Source organism: Neovison vison, chromosome 12, assembly GCF_020171115.1.
Source record: "Neovison vison isolate M4711 chromosome 12, ASM_NN_V1, whole genome shotgun sequence".
NCBI classification, from domain to species: domain Eukaryota; kingdom Metazoa; phylum Chordata; class Mammalia; order Carnivora; family Mustelidae; genus Neogale; species Neogale vison.
The window spans coordinates 26,968,002-26,985,962 of NC_058102.1; the positions used below are offsets into that span (position 1 = coordinate 26,968,002).

The 17,961-nt window shown below is 35.7% G+C and overlaps 1 protein-coding gene across 1 annotated transcript in view; it reads right to left on the reverse strand.

Annotated features, from left to right (window-relative positions):
• Window positions 1–5,087: 5,087 nt before the first annotated feature.
• Window positions 5,088–17,961, reverse strand: part of MRPL42 (mitochondrial ribosomal protein L42) — a 33,418-nt gene continuing 20,544 nt past the window's right edge. The window contains exon 6 of the mRNA XM_044227760.1: window positions 5,088–5,264. Coding sequence (XP_044083695.1) covers window positions 5,219–5,264 — 46 coding nt within the window. The 3' untranslated portion in view covers window positions 5,088–5,218. The remainder of the gene's footprint in view (window positions 5,265–17,961) is intronic.

A 17,961-nucleotide genomic window follows, 5' to 3' on the forward strand; every position in this document is an offset into this window, starting at 1 on the left:
ATGAGATTTATGCCAGGTATACAAGGCTGGTTCAACTTTCAAAAATCAACTAATATAGTCCTCTACTATTGAAGAAGAACAAAGAGGACTGACACTATCTTATTTCAAGACTTACTATAAAGCTACAATTATCAAGAGATTGTGGTACTAGTGAACTAATAGACAAAATATTTCAACAGGAGAGCCTAAAAATAGAGTCACATAAATCTAGTCAACTGATTCTTCACATAGGAGTTAATCCAATACAATGAAGCATCCACAAGCAAAAAAACTGATTCTAGACACAGACCTTACATCCTTCCTAAAAATTAACTCAATAGACCACACACACACACACACACACACACACACACACAGACCTATATGTAAAATGCAAAACTATAAAATACAAAATTTTCAGAACATAGGAGAAAATTTAGATGATCTTGGGTTCGGTGATAACTTTTTAGATACAATATCAAAGGCAGGATCCATGAAAGAAAAACTTGATAAACTGGACTTAATGAAAATTAAAAATTTCTTCTCTGTGAAAAGACAATGGAAGAGAATGAAAAGACAAGACACAGAGTGGGAGAAAATACATGTAAGACACCTATCTAATAAAAGACTGATATACAAAATATACAAAAAGACTCTAAAAACTCAACAATAATGACCCAATTAAAAAATGGGCCAAAGACCTTAAGGACAGACACTTCACCAAAGATATACAGATAGAAATAAGCATATGAAAAGATGCTCCACGGGAAATATATCAAGGAAATGCAAATTAAAACAATTAAGATACCACTACACACCTATTACAATGGCCAAAATCTAAAAACACTGACATCACCAAATGTTGGTAAAGATGTGGAGCAATGGAAACTCTTATTCACTATTGGGAATGCAGAATGCTCTGGCCATTTTGGAAGCAAGCTTGGCAATTTCTTACAAAACTAAACATGCTCTTACCTTACAATCCAGTAATCATGTTCCTTGGCATTTACTCAAAGGAGTTGAAAACTTGTGTCCACACATCTATGCACAGAAGTTTATAGCAGCTTTATTTATAATTCCCAAATCTGGGAGCAACCAATATACCCTTCAATATATGAATATATAACCTTCAGTAGTGAATGGAATATCCAAACTATATGGTATATCCAAACTATGGAAAAATTTTCGGCATTAAAAAGAAATTAGCTATCAAGATATAAAAAGACGTATTTTTCTATGAAAAGACATAGTAAGTGAAAGAGGCCAATCTGAAAATGCTACATTCTTTATGATTCTAACATAAAACATTAGGGAAAAGGCAAAACTATGAAGACAAGAAAGACAGTGGTTACCAGGGAATAGGAAGGAAAAGAGGATGAAGGCAGACACCATTTTTAGGGATTTATAAGGCAATGAAAATACACTACAGATATTATTATGGTAGATATATGCCAGTCTATATTGTCAAAACCCATAGAATGCACAACACCAGGAGTGAACCCTAATGAAACCTATGAACTCTAGGTGATGATGTGTCAATGTAGATACATCAACTGTTAACAAATGTATTATACTGGTTGGGGGATATTGGTATGTGTGGGGATATGGGAAATATCCGTACTTTCCATTTAATTTTGCTGTGAACCTAAAACTGTTTTAAACAATAAAGTCTTTTACTTTCTTTTTTAAAGGTTTATTTGTTTGAGTTGGGGAGGGGCAGAGGGAGAGGAACAGTCTTAAGCAGACTCTGTGCTGAGCAGAGACCCTGAGCTCACAACCTGAGCTAAAAGCAAGTCAGATACTTAACCAACTGCACCACTCAGGTGCCCCTAAAAATGAAGTCTCTTAGGAAAAAGAAGAAGTATATCCACTAAGATATTAATAACAGCATTATTTATAATGGGGGACAAACAAACCAAGATTATATCTAAAAGTAGGGAGTTAATTTTGATAATCAGATTATACAATAATACACATGTTACATGAGAGTATTTAATGATATGGCAAAGAAAATCAATTAAATGAAAAAAGCAAGTTATAAAATAGCATGTATAATTAATACTACTTTTACTTTCTGAAATATATTTGTGCAGTGAAGTAAAATCGAAGGAAAGCAAAAATTTCAGTGTTTTCTTTACAAGGCACAATTAGGGGTAATTTTTATTTTCTCTTTATCTGTTTTTTAATTAAAAAAAATAATGTATTATGTTCACGGTTTAAAAACACCATTATAAAAATTAAGCGCTCAGAAGATACTAATGAAGTAGATACAATCTTCCTTAAAAGGGACCATTTTTTTGGTATTAGCCTAAGCAAAAAGTATAATGCCTCTTCATACGTATTAGGTGTTTGGCAAATGCTTCACAACTAGATGAACAGAATGAATAATGGCCTCAGAATATTTCAACACGTATAAGTTCACTACTGCCATTTATTCCACTAGTCATTCTTACCTAAAGAATTTCAACACGTATAAGTTCACTACTGCCATTTATTCCACTAGTCATTCTTACCTCAAGTATCTTAAATACTCTCTGGTAATTAAGTACTTGAGCTACCACCTTTGGGTGAGCAACATCGGAATTGAACACTATGTGAGAGTGCCCTCTTGTGGTTCAACTCACAGTGCTTTTTATCAGCTTGAGCTGTGTTGATCTGCCTCACCAACAGACACAGAACTGGGTAGTTTAAAAAAAAAAAAAAAAAGAACTGGATAGTGAATTTTTCATGAAGCTAAATTAATTCAATTTAAAGGACCGTCCCATCCTATGTAGTTTTTACGTTTCAAGGTAAAAAAGGAGACAAATAAATAAGTAGACATTTAATAAGATGCTTGCGATGGCAGGTAAGTTGCCCCTGGAGTAGTGGGAAATGGAAGGAGCAGAAAGGAGGTGATAGTGGTGATAGAATACATACTTATTTAGCAAAACTAAATAACAGCAATCCACGAAAACCAAAATTCCAACAACTACAGTATTAATCTGTATTTCCAATACAGTAAGATTGAAGTTAATTCTCTAAAGCTTTGACATGTGACATGTGGATGTGTGGTTTAAGCATCTTACAGTTGAACAATCTCCATTTAGTACATGTTTGTACTTAGGGGGGAAAAAATTTATTTTTTAAAGATTTTACTTATTTATTTGACAGAGATCACAAGTAGGCAGAGAGGCAGGCAGGGAGAGAGGGGGAAGGAAGCAGGCTCCCTGCCTATCAGAGAGCCCGTTGTGGGGCTTAGTCCCAGAACCCTGAGATCATGACCTGAGCCGAAGGCAGAGGCCCTAACCCACTGAGCCACCCAGGCACCCCAGGTAAAAAAAATTTTAATTAAATTCTTTATCCTTCCTACTTTTAAAATGCAGCATGTCCCAATTTTTATAAAAATCTGGATATAAATCAATCTGAAAAAAATTTAACCATTTTTCAGTGTCATTAAACATGTCTGGTAAATGTTTCTGATTGTTAAGTTCTATCAACTTGTTTTTCTTTGATCTTTCCCCCCAATTAATGTATTAATGAAAAAAATTAAGCCGCTAAAAAACATTTCCTTTTGGTAACAGATTTCCTTTACTCTTCTCTATTTATTATTCCATACATCCTACCAAATACTTAAACCTTCAGATAGAGTTCCTTTATTAAAAGAACTAAACAACAGATTTTTTTTAAAGATTTTTTTAAATTTATTTATTTGACAGAGAGAGATCACAAGTAGGCAGAGAGGCAGACAGAGAGAGAGAGAGGAGGAAGCAGGCTGCCCGCCGAGCAGAGAGCCCGATGTGGGACTCAATCCCAGGACCCTGAGATCATGATCTGAGCCAAAGGCAGCAGCTTAACCCACTGAGCCACTCAGGCGCCCCTAAACAACAGATTTTAAATGAAGTTTTCATTTCAATGAATTTCATTTCAATTTCACTCAATGAAATAATTTTTCACATCAAATTAAAGTACCACAAATAGGAGTTTGAATAAAATACTTCTCCACTTTTTTAAGAGATTCCTCACTTCCTAAATAGAAATCACAGGGGCAGTAAGTCCATCAAGGATCACATATAAGGTGGTACTGACAATCAACAGCCAAATAATCTATTAACATTCTCGTAACACTAGTTCAGTGATACTAACATTTTAACCAGAATTGCATGCATTCTGAAGCCAGCATAATTTTTTGAAGAGCCAGAAAAAAAAAAAACCCTCAAAACAAATTATATAATTTGTAAGCAAAATGTACTTTCTTTCTAGGAAAGTACATTCTTGGGTGAAAGAAAATACCCCTTTGTCACTGTAATGCACTATAAAAAGCTTTGGCGCATGACCATTTGGATTCTGGCTCTTCCACTTGCTAAGTAGGTAGGGTTCAAGTCACTTGGCCTTACCCACAAAATGGGGTTAATGCTCTTTCTTTAAAGGATTTTTGTGAGAACTTAATGACGTATATAAAGGACCCAGCAGACAGTAGAACTAATTAAAATGTAACTACAGTTGGCCCTTGAACAATAAGGGGATTAGAGATACAATCCGCCATGCAGTCAAAACCCCATCTATAAATGTGACTCCCCCAAAACTTAATTACTAATGGCCTACTGTTGACTTGTCGCCTTACTGATAACACAAATAGTCAATAAACATATAATTTTACTTGTTATGTGTATTTTATATTCGTACAATAAAGCTAGGGAGAAGAAAATGTTACTAAGAAAATCAAGAAAAAATACAGTTGCAGTACTGGACTATATTTATCAAAAAAAAAAAAAATCTATGTATAAATGGACCTGCATAGTTCAAACTCGTGTTGGTCAGGATCAACTGCAATTTAATTATTTCCTAGAAGCCACAAGGAAGAATTGTAACATTTATTTTCTGGGTGGACCTCATGAGTTTCTTTCCAAAGGCAATTTAAAAATCTCCTTGAGAAGAACCATGCACATTTCTATTAATCATATTTATACTATTAACAATATTTGGCTGGTGATGTAAAAATACTTAATCACACTAGACACATAAACATAAATGGCAGACCTTAATGTCTAAAGTAAGATGAAGTAGGTTTCTCTAAGTAAGAATGTCAAATCCACAATCCCCTAATATATATAAAGAAACATACATTCTAATATATGAACACATTTTATTATTATTTTGCTATATAACATGTTAGTGAATATACTCAATGCATTTTCTCAAAAGGCAAATGAGACACAAGATAACATCTTTTCAATTCCTTTCAATTCCTGAAACCTCAGTATCATCTGTCTTTTGGAGGATCCAGTTTCCTACGACGTCTATGATACCTTGAAAAGAAGAAAATATTTAAGGTATTATTTTAGTAAATGTTAACTGTTACTGAAAGAAACACCAAATTTCTATGATTAGTTTGTTGTTCATTAGTACTCAATGATCTCAATGAAACCTAATATAGATAGATGTTAGATATATCCGATATAAATTTAAATTTATTATTTATTATAAATTTATTATTTATTATTATTTATTTAAATTTTTCTTAACAAGAAGCCATTTTCCTCACTGTGAAAATTTTTTCTACTAAATAAGCATTTTGGAAAGGTTTCTTTTGCCACTCTTGAAGTTAATTTCAATATGGTAACCTGGATAATTGATTCTTAATTAAAAATTAACAATTGTCTTGGGGTGACTTGGTGGCTCAGCCAGTTAAGCAGCTGCATCCAGCTCAGGTCATGATCCCAGGGTCCTGGGATGGAGCCCCGCATTGGGCTCCCTGCTCAGCAGGCAGCCTGCTTCTCCCTTTTCATCTTCCTCTCCTCCTGGCTTGTGCTTGCTTGTGCTCTCTCTCAAATACATAAAAAATAAAATTTTAAAAAGACACACACAAAAAAATCGGTAATTGTCTTTTGAACATGCTCTATTAAAGTTTTATTTATAAGGGGATGTTCTCCCTTAAATGGAGGTCTCTTAAAATCATGTTTTAATATATAATAGGATGCGATTAATACTGTTTCTAGAAAATGTACGTCACAAAAAACGTAAGAAGTAAAATTGAACAGTGAGGAACTTTTGTTTTTGCAATCGCAAATATTTTAAAAATCATAATGCCCAACCCAAGCACCGGTGTGATGAAATAAGCAACATCAGACCCAAATGGTTAAAGTAGTAACTGGTACAACACTTATGAAAAGCAGTGTGGCAATATATACCAAAAAATATTTTTCAATAGTCATAACTTTTGATCTAGTAACTCCTCTTCTGGAAATCTAGTCTAAAGCATATAGAAAAATAGTTAAAATATTAACTATCTTAATACTAAAATATTAAAGATTAATCAGGGAGGAGGAGATGCAGGATGTAAATTTATATATACAGTATGATTTTTTTAAAGATTTTATTTTATTTATTTGACAGACAGAGATCACAAGTAGGCAGAGAGGCAGGCAGAGAGAGCGGGGGAAGCAGGCTCCCTGCTGAGCAGAGAGCCTGATGCGGGGCTCAATCCCAGGACCCTGAGATCATGACCCGAGCTAAGGCAGACACTTAACCAACTGAGCCACCTAGGTGCCCCGGAAAGTCACATTTTCTTATGATACATGAATTTCAATATCTGCTACAATCACTAGCCAGGGGCAAGCACTTTAATTTTAGGGTACCCTTATAACTTATCATCAGACTCAAACCCTTGAGAGAATTAAAAACCCACCCACTAATAATTAACAAGAGAGTTAAACCAAGACTATTCATGGAATACCAAGACACACTGTTACCCTTCTTAAATTACACAACGACTCGGTGACATCTGAAATAACTGTCCACAGTTCTTAATCCAGAGAACTTTATCTCCTGGTTCACACTGCAGTCTGATATTCAAATCTGTTTCCTACTGATGGGAGTAACAAATTTTTGTGGCCTCCATGGAAAACTAATAAAAGTTATTTAAATAAAAGAGTATTGCTATTCATACATTTATAGGATTGCTCTACATTTTAAGAAATTTAAAATTATTTTCCAAATCCTTCTTACTTTCCATCCAGCCTTCTTTCAATCCTTCCATCCTTCTTTCCCTCAACATAACTTTACACCTAGTAGAGCTATGTTAGCTTACTATCTTCTTTTAAAGGGTATTATGAGAATCAGTGGCATTTACCCATTCACTTATTAATTTTTAGATGTGTGAGCATCTACTACATGCCAGCGACTACTTCTAGAGGCTAAGAATTCTGTAGTACACAAAACAAGACAAAATCTCTACCCTCATGAAGCTTACATTCCAATGTAGGAGACAGGAAAACAAGTTAAGTTGGACAAGGAAGGTTTCCGGGAGTAAAAGCCCAAAGGAAGTGAGAAAGCTAGGTTTGCTGATACTAGCAGGAAGAGAATTCTACGTAGCGAGAACAGTATATGTAAGGGCTTTGCAGGAAAGGCATGTTCAAGGACCGGTCAAGAGGCCATGCGGCTGGAACAGAGTAAACAAATAGGAAATGAGAGTGGAGAGGTAACGGAGGATCAGATCATACAGGTTCTTATAGGGTAACAGTTAAGGTCTTTAGCTTTTTTCTGAGTAACATACGAAACTATTGGAATGTTTTCAATAGAAAAATTGTAAGAACTACTCTGGCAATGTGCTAAGAACAGACTGTAGAGAAGTAAAGTAGAAGGAGGGAGACCAGGCAATTGAGTAATTCAGTAAACCAGGCAAAAGATGGTGACATGGACCAGGATGGTGGCAAAAGGGATGGTGATAATTTGTCAAATGTGGATACATTTTGGAAGACAGAGCTAATAAGATTTGCTGTCAGACCAGATGCTGGGTGTGAGACAAAGAGAAGAGTAAAGAATGGCACCAAGGTTTCTGGTCTAAGCCACCAGAAGAATGGAGCAAGCATTAACTGAGATAAGGAAGGCTGAAGGAGAAGCTGGGTTGTGGGAGACCATCAGAAGCTCCATTAGAAGACAATATTAAGTTAGGGATGCCTATTAGACATGTCAAGTAGGCAGCTGGATGGATACAGTTCTGGAGGGGACAGGTCTTCACCCGAGACAGAATTGGGAGCCATTAGAATGCAGAAGGTATTTAAAGCTACAAGACCGGATGAGATCACCGTCTTTGAAAATGGGACAGGAAAGGGCAGAGAACGGAAGATTGATCCCTGAGGACTCCAGAACTTAAGAGGTAAAAAAGATGAAAAGAAATCAGTAGGAGAAACCAAGATAGTATTTGGATATGTAAAAAGAGTTTCAATGAGCTATTAAGGTTGAATTAAGGAGAAAAAACAAAAGAAAACCCACATACAACCATTAGGGACTGTAACACTTAAAATGATGTGTTCTGGAAAGAATTACAAGGGAAGGAATGCACCATCACACTTGGTGCACCTTTCAAAGAATATGTTCCAAGTTCCATGACTTCAGGTAACTGTAATGTAATGGCTAAGCTAGTTTTTTTTGTTTTGGTTTTGTTTTAAAGATTTTATTTATTTGTCAGAGAGAGAGAGCGAGAACAGGCAGACAGAATGGCAGGAGAGGCAGAGGGAGAAGCAGGCTCCCTGCCGAGCAAGGAGCCTGATGTGGGACTCTATCCCAGGACGCTGGGATCATGACCTGAGCTGAAGGCAGCTGCTTAACCAACTGAGCCACCCAGGCGTCCCTGGCTAAGCTAGTTTAATTTGTTTTCATACCTGTTATATCATTAAACAGGAAGTAGCAGGAGCCACATGATTACATATGTTATCTTTTAAAATCAAACTCTGCACAAATCAACGTAAAAATAGTCATTCAGGCAAAGGCAGAGGGTTAGGAACTAAAAGTTCAATTTAACCCCAAACTCAATGTCTTGGGTTTCCTCAGTACCCACTTCCCAACACTAAAAATTCAAAACAGCCCTAGCACCCACTCTCACCATAAAGCCAAAAATCTAAGACTCTTTGAATTGCCATTCTAAAGTAAGTAAGATCATCAGGATTAGGAAAAGGCAAAAGGCAATTCATCAATTTCATATAACAATATTAACTTTAGACTTCCAAGCTTGAGATGATCTAATCACCAATGTTTATTGGCCACTGGGCTATTTCAGAATCAGTTTTGTACAATCATACTTACCTACCCTTCCAGCCCACCCACTCTGGGTGAGGTCAATAATTAAATGCATGTAGGTTCAGGACTGAATGAAGTGAGGCAACACCTTGGGATCATAACTCACTTTGCTGACCTTGATTAAGAATTTGATAATAAGGAACATCTTACTCTACCTGAAACTCTAAATAAAATGGTAACTGAATAAACCCACATAATTTGATAGCTAAACTCTGGGAATAAAACTTCTAAGAATCACTGAGAAATTTATCAGTGGACTATCCCCAAAACTACCATAAATAAAGTACCATTTCAAAGAAAAACAGAATACCTTCAAGAAGATAATTAGGTAAGATAATATTTTATCAGACAGTAACTGAGATCCCACATACTGTATTAAGACTACTGTATTAGAGATCATGTGGAAAAGTACAAAACAAAAGATGCATTCCTGATGAAGAGAGAATAATTTATGGCAGGAAATATAAATAAAAAATTACCCACAAATATAACATTAATATTATCTAGTCACCTATAGTTATATATACTTGGGCTAATGGGGGTAACAGCTATTCAAAATAACTATAACCAAATTAAATTTTATGAAGAAAGTGAGCTAAGAGAAAATGGTAGAAAAATGAAAGTACTGAAAATCAAAGGAAACAGCATTTAAGATGGCTTGATACTGAAATGAAAAGTCAAATTGGACAAAAGCAAAATCCAATTATATTCCACTTCTAAGAAATCCATCTAAAATATAAAGACACAGTTAGGTTAAAAGTAAAAGAACAGAAACAGATCATGTAAACACTAGTCAAAAGAAGGCTGGATAGGCTATTAATACTAGACAAATTATATTTCAGAATAAGAAATATTAGCAGCAATTAAAAAGAAGACTTCATTAAAAAAAGGTGTCAATTCATCAAGAAAATAGAATAGTAAACATATATACAACTAATAACAGAACTTCAAAATACATGAACACAGAATTAGGAGGAGAAACAGAAAAATCCATTAAGTACAGATGTAGATTTCAATGTTCCTCTAATAATAATTAGATAAACAGAAAATTAGTGAACTTGAAACTTGAACAACACTACAGCCAAGTAGACCTAACTGATATTTTTACAACACTACCAGCAATAATGGCACAATATACACCTACGTTTTAAATGTATGTGAAACATTCACCAAGACAGACCATAATCTGGGCCATAAAACAAATCTCAAAGACTGAAATCATACAAAGTATGCTCTGTGATCACAACAGAATTAAACCAGAAATCGGTAACAGAAAGGTATCTGAAAATTTCCAAAATATTTAGAAATTGACTCACTGCTAAATAATCCATGGGTCAAAGAAGAAATCACAAAAGAAATTAAAAACTATTTTGAACTTAATTAAAATGAAAACATCAAAATTTGTGGAATGCACTAAAGCAGTGCTTGATGGGAAATTTACAGCATTAAAAACTTAAATTAAAAAAGAAGACAGGTTTCTAAACAATAAGCCTTAAGAAACTAGAAAAGGAACAAATTAAACCCAGAGTAAGCAGAAGGAAGGAAATAACGAGGAGCAAAAATAGAAAACTGGGGCGCCTGGGTGGCTCAGTCAGTTATGCATCCAACTCTTTTAATTTTTTTTAAGGATTTTATTTATTTATTTGAGAGAGAGGGAGAGAAGGCTCACAAGCAGGCAGAGTGGCAGGAAGAGGGAGAAGCAGGCTCAATCTCCGGACTCTGGGATCATGACCTGAGCCAAAGGAAGATGCTTAATAGACTGAGCCACCCAGGTGCCCCTGATCCAACTCTTGATCTCAGCTAAGGTCTTGATGTCAGGGTCCTGAGTTGAAGCCCCAGTGTAGAGCCTACTTTAAAAAAAAAAAAAAAAAAGGAAGGAAGGAAGGAAGAGAGGAGGAAGAGACTGATGAATCAATTAAAGCGAAAGCTGGTTCTCAAAAAAATCAACAAAGTAACCATAACAAAATAACAAAGTAACAACACCAGGAATGAGAGAGATGACATCACTGCAGATTATGAAAATACTAAAAGGACATAAAGGAATATTATAAACTAGGTACAAATAAATTCAACAATCTAGATAAAATGGACAAATCCTGAAACAATCTGATACAAACCACCAAAGCTCCCTCAAGAAGAGATAAACTAAATAGTCCTATCTACTGAGTACAGAAGTTGAATTTGCAGTTAAAACTCTTTCCACAAAGAAAATTCCAGACCCAGATGGCTTCATTGGTAAATTCCAACATTAAGAAATAGTACCCATTCTACACATACTCTTCCCAAACACTGAGAAATAGTACCAAACCTACTCTATGTTGCAAGCATTACTCTGAAACCAAAACCAGACAAAGATATTATAAATCTATAGATCAATATCCCTAATAAAAATGTAAAAATTCTACAACAAAATTTTAGCAAACAGAATCCAAACAATTCATAAAAAAGAAACATATATATATATATGTATATATATATACATATATATATCTCATCACCAAGTGAAGTTTAGCCCACAAATGAAAGGTTTAGTACACTCTGAAGTCATTCAATATAATTGATCACATGAGTAAAAGAGAGAAATATTATGATCATTTCAACAAATACAGAAAAAAGCATCTAACAAAATTCAACATCCATTCATGATAAAAACTCTCCATACCAGGAATAGAAGGGATTTTCTCAACCTGATAAAGGGCATCTAGAAAAAGACCCATATTGAAACATCATACTTAATGTTTAAAGACTCAATGCTTTCCCTCACTAAAAATGGAAAAAAAGCAATGGTGTCCATTCTTAACACTTCTATGCAACACTGTACTTGAGACTCTAAGCTGTGAAATAAGGCAAGAAAAAGAAATAAAAAGCATAGATATTATAAAAGAATCTGTAAAACTGCCTTTATTCAATGATACCAGGATCATCAACACAGAAAATCCTAAGGAATGTATTTTATTTTATTTATTCATTTATTTTTTTTTCCTAAGGAATGTATTTTATTTTTATTTTTTTTTAAATTTTATTTATTTATATGACAGACAGAGAGCACAAGTAGGCAGAGAGGCAGGCAGAGAGGGAGGGGGAAGCAGGCTCCTCGCTGAGCAAAGAGCCCAATTCGGGGCTTGATCCCAGGACCCTGAGATCATGACCTGAGCCGAAGGCAGAGGCTTTAATCCACTGGGCCACCTAGGCGCCCCATCTAGGCGCCCCTCTAAGGAATGTATTTTAAAAACTACTAGAACTACTCTCAAGATCACAGGAGACAACATCAATAAACAATCATATTTCTACAACAAATAAAACTATTATAAACAAAAAACTTTTGGAAACTGAAATTAAAAAACCAATACTATTTATAATAGCATAAAAATTATGAAATATTTAAAGTAAATTTAACAAAAAATATAGCATACTCATACACACAATCTATATAAAACATTGTTAAGTGAAAATTTTTTAAAGATTTAAATAAATGGAGAAATATACCATTTTAATGGTCAGAAAGATTCAATACCATTAAGACAGCAATTCTGAGATTGTTCTAGAGACTGAATCCAATCTCCTTCAAATTCCAGCAGGTTTTTTGTAGAAACTGTTAAGATGATTCTAAAGTTTATATGGAAATGTGAAAGACCTAAGATTGCTGAGACAACTTTGAAAAAAAGAACAAAATTAGAGGACTCTGCCTGATTTCAAGACTTAGTTAAAATTATTTAGCCAAAACAGAATGGTATGGCAAAGACAGACAGTGGAACAAAATGAAAAGTCTAGGACCCACATAAATGGTTAACTGAGTTTCAATAAAGTTGGTAGGGCAACTCAGCGGCAAAAGAGAATATATTCAACTAATAGTGTTGGAACAACTGCAGGAACAACTGGAGATAGATATATATATCTATATATCTATTTCCAAAAAAGTGAACCTCAACTTGTGCCCCACACCAGATATAAAAATTAACCAGGAATGGATCAGAGACATAAGTGTTAGAGCTTAAATTATAAAAACTTCTAGAAAAAAAAAACGTAGCAGAAAGTGTTAGTGACCTTGGCTTAGGGGAAGATTTTTTTTTTAAAGATTTTATTTATTTATTTGACAGACAGAGATCACAAGTAGGCAGAGAGGCAGGCAGTATCGGGGGCGGGGAAAGCAGGCTCCCCGCTGAGCAGAGAGCCCGACTGGGGGCTCAATCCCAGGACCCCAATCCCAGGACCCCAGAATCATGACCTGAGCTGAAGGCAGACGCTCCACTGAGCCACTCAGGTGCCCCATTAGGCAAAGATTTTAAAGTAGAATGTAAAAATCCTGAACTAAAAGGAAAAATTTGTAAGTTGGACTTTATGAAAATAATAAAAATTTTAATCTTAAAATACACTATTAAATGAAAAAGCAAGCCACAGAAAGAAAATATTTGCAAGATATTTATCTCACAAAGGACTTTGATCCACAAGTTTTATACAATAAGACAACAAATCTCCTTTTTAAAAATAGTCAAAAATCTTTTACTTTTATTACTCCAGACTGTATAATTCCATTTACATGAAATTCTAGAAAGGGAAAAACACAAAAATCTAAAAATTCATGAAATTCTAAAGAGACAGGAAGGAGAGCAGTGACTGCCAAGGGTGAGAGTTAAAGGGGAAAAACGCACTGCAAAAGAGAGAACTTTTTAGAGTGATGAAACAGTCTTTATTCTGACTATAGTAGTAATCACACAATTGCATACACATTTGTCAAAACTCAACACAACGTGTACTTAAAACTGGTGAATTTTTCTGTATGTAAATTATACCTCAAAACCATCTATCTAAGAAAAGATACTTCAAAAGGAGTAAGAGGAAAACTATGAGTAGGAGACAATATTAATAATTATCATTACCGTATCATCACTGAGCATATACTATATGCTAGGTGCTTAACTCCCATGATTACATATATATTTTTTTAAAGATTTCATTTACAGGGCACCTGGGTGGCTCAGTGTAAGGTTAAAGCCTCTGCCTTCGGCTCAGATCATGATCTCAGGGTCCTGGGTCCTGGGATCGAGCCCCGCATCAGGCTCTCTGCTCAACAGAGAGCTTCCCCCTCCCCTCTCTGCCTACCTCTCTGCCTACTTGGGATCTCTCTCTCTGTGTCAAATAAATAAATAAAATCTTTAAAAAAGGGCACCTGGGTGGCTCAGTGGGTTAAGCCGCTGCCTTCGGCTCAGGTCATGATCTCAGGGTCCTGGGATCGAGTCCCGCATCGGGCTCTCTGCTCGGCGGGGAGCCTGCTTCCTCCTCTCTCTCTCTGTCTGCCTCTCTGCCTACTTGTGATCTCTCTCTGTCAAATAAATAAATAAAATCTTAAAAAAAAAAAAAAATCTTTAAAAAAAAAAATTTCATTTACTTGTTGACAGAGAGAGAGCACAAGCAGGGGTAGTAGCAGGCAGAGGGAGAAGCAGGCTCTGGACTAAGCGGAGAGTCCCTACATGGGACTCAATTTCAGGACCACGGGATCATGACCTGAGGTGAAGGCAGATGCTTAACCAACTGAGCCATGCAGGTGCCCCTTACATTATTATATTTTATATCAAAATCATCATGTAGTATTTATCTGAAGAATATGAAAACACTAATTTTAAAAGATATATGTTTACTGCAACATTATTTATAAGAGCCAAGACATGGAAGCAATCCAAGTGTCCCTTTATAGATGAAAAAGAAGATGTGGCATATATACAGAGAGAGATATAAATCTCTCTCTCTACACACACACACACATATAATTTTCCAGTGGAATATTACTCAACCATAAAAAAGGATGAAATGTTGCCATTTGCAACAACATGGGTGGATCTAGAAAATATGCATTGCTAAGTGAAATAAATCAGTTAGAGAAAGACAAATACCATATGATTCCACTTACATGGAAATCAAGAAACAAAACAAATGAACAAAGATAAAAAGAGACAAACCAAAAAACAGAGAACAAATTAAGGGTTACCAGAGGGGAGGTGGGTCGGGGGACAGATGAAATAGGTAAAGAGGGGGGCACCTGGGTGGCTCACTTGTTAGGCATCTGCCTTCAGCTCAGGTCATGATCCCAGGGTCCTGGGATTAAGCCCCGCATCAGGCTCCCTACTCAGCGGGAAGCCTGCTTCTACCTCTCCCACTCCCCCTGCTTGTGTTCCCTCTCTCGCTCACTGTATCTCTGTCAAATAATAAATAAAATCTTAAAAAAAAAAAAAGGAAATAGGTAAAGAGGATTAAGAGTTCACTTACTATCGTGAGCGCTGAGTAATATATAGAATTGGTGATTCACTATATTGTACACCTGAAACTAATGTAACACTGGAATTAATCAATCAATTACTTTTTATGCCAGGCAAATTAGGCATTATTATTTCTATTTTCTTTAATAATAACAAGATTAAATAGCTAGTAACTAGCAGAGGAGATGATTTGAGTAAGCCCAGTCCCCTTTAAAACAAAATTGTACGCTCAGAAAAGAGCCTGGCTTTACTGGAGTTTAAAAAGCACAAGATTGACTATAATATGAGATAGGTCTATTCATACAGGAAGAGTTTAACAGTGTTTATGGGGCATAAGGAATGAGTAAGTATAAAGAAAATTTCTACTTTACTCTTCACTGCATTGTTTAAAAATACTTTATACAAGCATTTTGTATCTGTTAATATAAACTTATTTAAAAAGACACTATATGGGGTGCCTGGGTGGCTCAGTGGGTTAAGCCTCTGCCTTCAGCTCAGGTCATGATCTCAGGATCCTGGGATCAAGCCCATGTCAGGCTCTCTGCTCAGCAGGGAGCCTGCTTCTGCCTCTCTCTCTGCCTGCCTCTCTGCCTACTTGTGATCTCTCTCTCTGTCAAATAAATAAAATAAATCTTTAAAAAAAAAAGAAAGATACTATATACCTGCAATTATTAAATTCATAATGAGTACCAGTCTTTTGATTGCCAGGATCTAAAAACTGTGAAATATTTAATAAAACATCCCTCTATGCACACTACCTGACGTTTAAGAAGACCTCAATGACATCTAGAAATCAATACTTGAAAACGGCTTACATTAGTCCAAAATAAGTATTTAGATACCAAACAAATATTTGTTGGGGCGCTTGGGTGGCTCAGTGGGTTAAAGCCTCTGCCTTCGGCTCAGGTCATGATCCCAGGGTTCTGGGATCGAGCCCTGCGTCGGGCTCTCTGCTCCGCAGGGAGCCTGCTTTCTCCCCTCTCTCTCTCTGCCTGCCTCTCTTCCTACTTGTGGTTTCTCTCTGTCAAATAAATAAAATCTTAAAAAAATATATATATATATATTTGTTGAATGATTAGTGATCATACCTTAGCTTATTCAAAATTCTGAAAGATGATGCATCCCAAGGACAATGTCTATTAGTAAAAATTTTCTTTATATACATAAGCTAGTATCTGGAGTATTTCTGCTAAACTTTATTAGGAGAGATACTGGGATAATCAACTGCATCTAATTAAAGTCTGCTTAAAATTGCAAGTGCCTGGTAATCCTGATGGGACAGACATACCAAGAGATTAAATTAACTAGCAGTCAAAAGCTAATAAGCAATAACAAGATTAAACAAGTAAATATTTAAACATCAGGGCGCCTGCGTGGCTCAGTGGGTTAAAGCCTCTGCCTTCAGCTCAGGTCATGATCCCAGGGTCCTGGGATCGAGCCCCATGTCAGGCTCTCTGCTCAGCAGGGAGCCTGCTTCCCCCTCTCTCTCTCTGCCTGCCTCTCTGCCTACTTGTGATCTCTCTCTGTCAAATAAATAAATAAATCTTTAAATATAAATAAATAAATATTGAAACATAGGTGGGATACTACACATAAAAGTCTGAAGCTAACACGCATGATTTTAAGACTCCCTAATAGTCTTCCTGCCTTCAATTTTGTTCCCCTAGAGTCCCCTTTACAGGATTTTTATAACTACAGTGATTTGGTTATACACAAAAGATGGAAGACAACTGTAGCAATATGGAACACACAGGAAGAAAACAGGTACTGAAAGTCAACAGAAGAATTTCAAGATAGGGCTTGAACTAAAATATCTAGATAATGAGACAAAATAAAGTATAAACACAAGTAATCTTATGAATCATGGAAAGAAATCACAGAATATAGTAATGACATAGATATGGGGCTAAGAAATGGTTTACTAATTTGTTTCTACATACTCTAAACCCAAAGAGCATGTATAAACAAAGTGGATATTAAATATGAAAGAAAAATCAAAGAGGATATAAAACAGAAGCAGGAATTGAAAGACACCATGGTGGCCAAAGAATTGCAGATTTTTTCCCTGGGAAATTAATACAGAAATATCACTTTTATTATAGAAAGATTATTAAGGGAGGAACTTTTTTTAATACAGAAAAAAAAGAGCTATGTTTTTGTTATAATGAATTTAAAACTTTGGACAGATACCTATTTTGAAATTTCTAGGAACATTGATACTGGGAATAAGACCAAGAAAATCAATGGTCCCCTGGGTGGCTCAGTCAGTTGGGTGCCTGCCTTCTGCATGGGTCATGGTCCCCGGGTCCTGGGACTGAGCCCTGCGTCGGGCTCCCTACTCAGTGGGGAGCCTGCTTCTCCCTCTCCCTCTGCCACTCCCCCTTGCTCATGCACTCTCTCTCAAATAAATTTTTAAAAATCTTTAAAAAAAAGTAGACAAGTAGACCAAGGAAATAAAAAAAAAAAAAGTATAAGGGAGCATAGCATCTATATAGTAAATATAATTAAAGCCCTTTGAATGAATTTCAGCAAGACACAGAGTATGAGACTAGAGCCTTAAGGAATCTCTATTTTACCTAAGGATAAAAGAGGAAGTACCTTCTGAAGAGAAACTAAATAAGTAAACCAAGCTCCAGATCCATATATCCATTTGCTTTCAGAATTGCTCCCGAGCAGA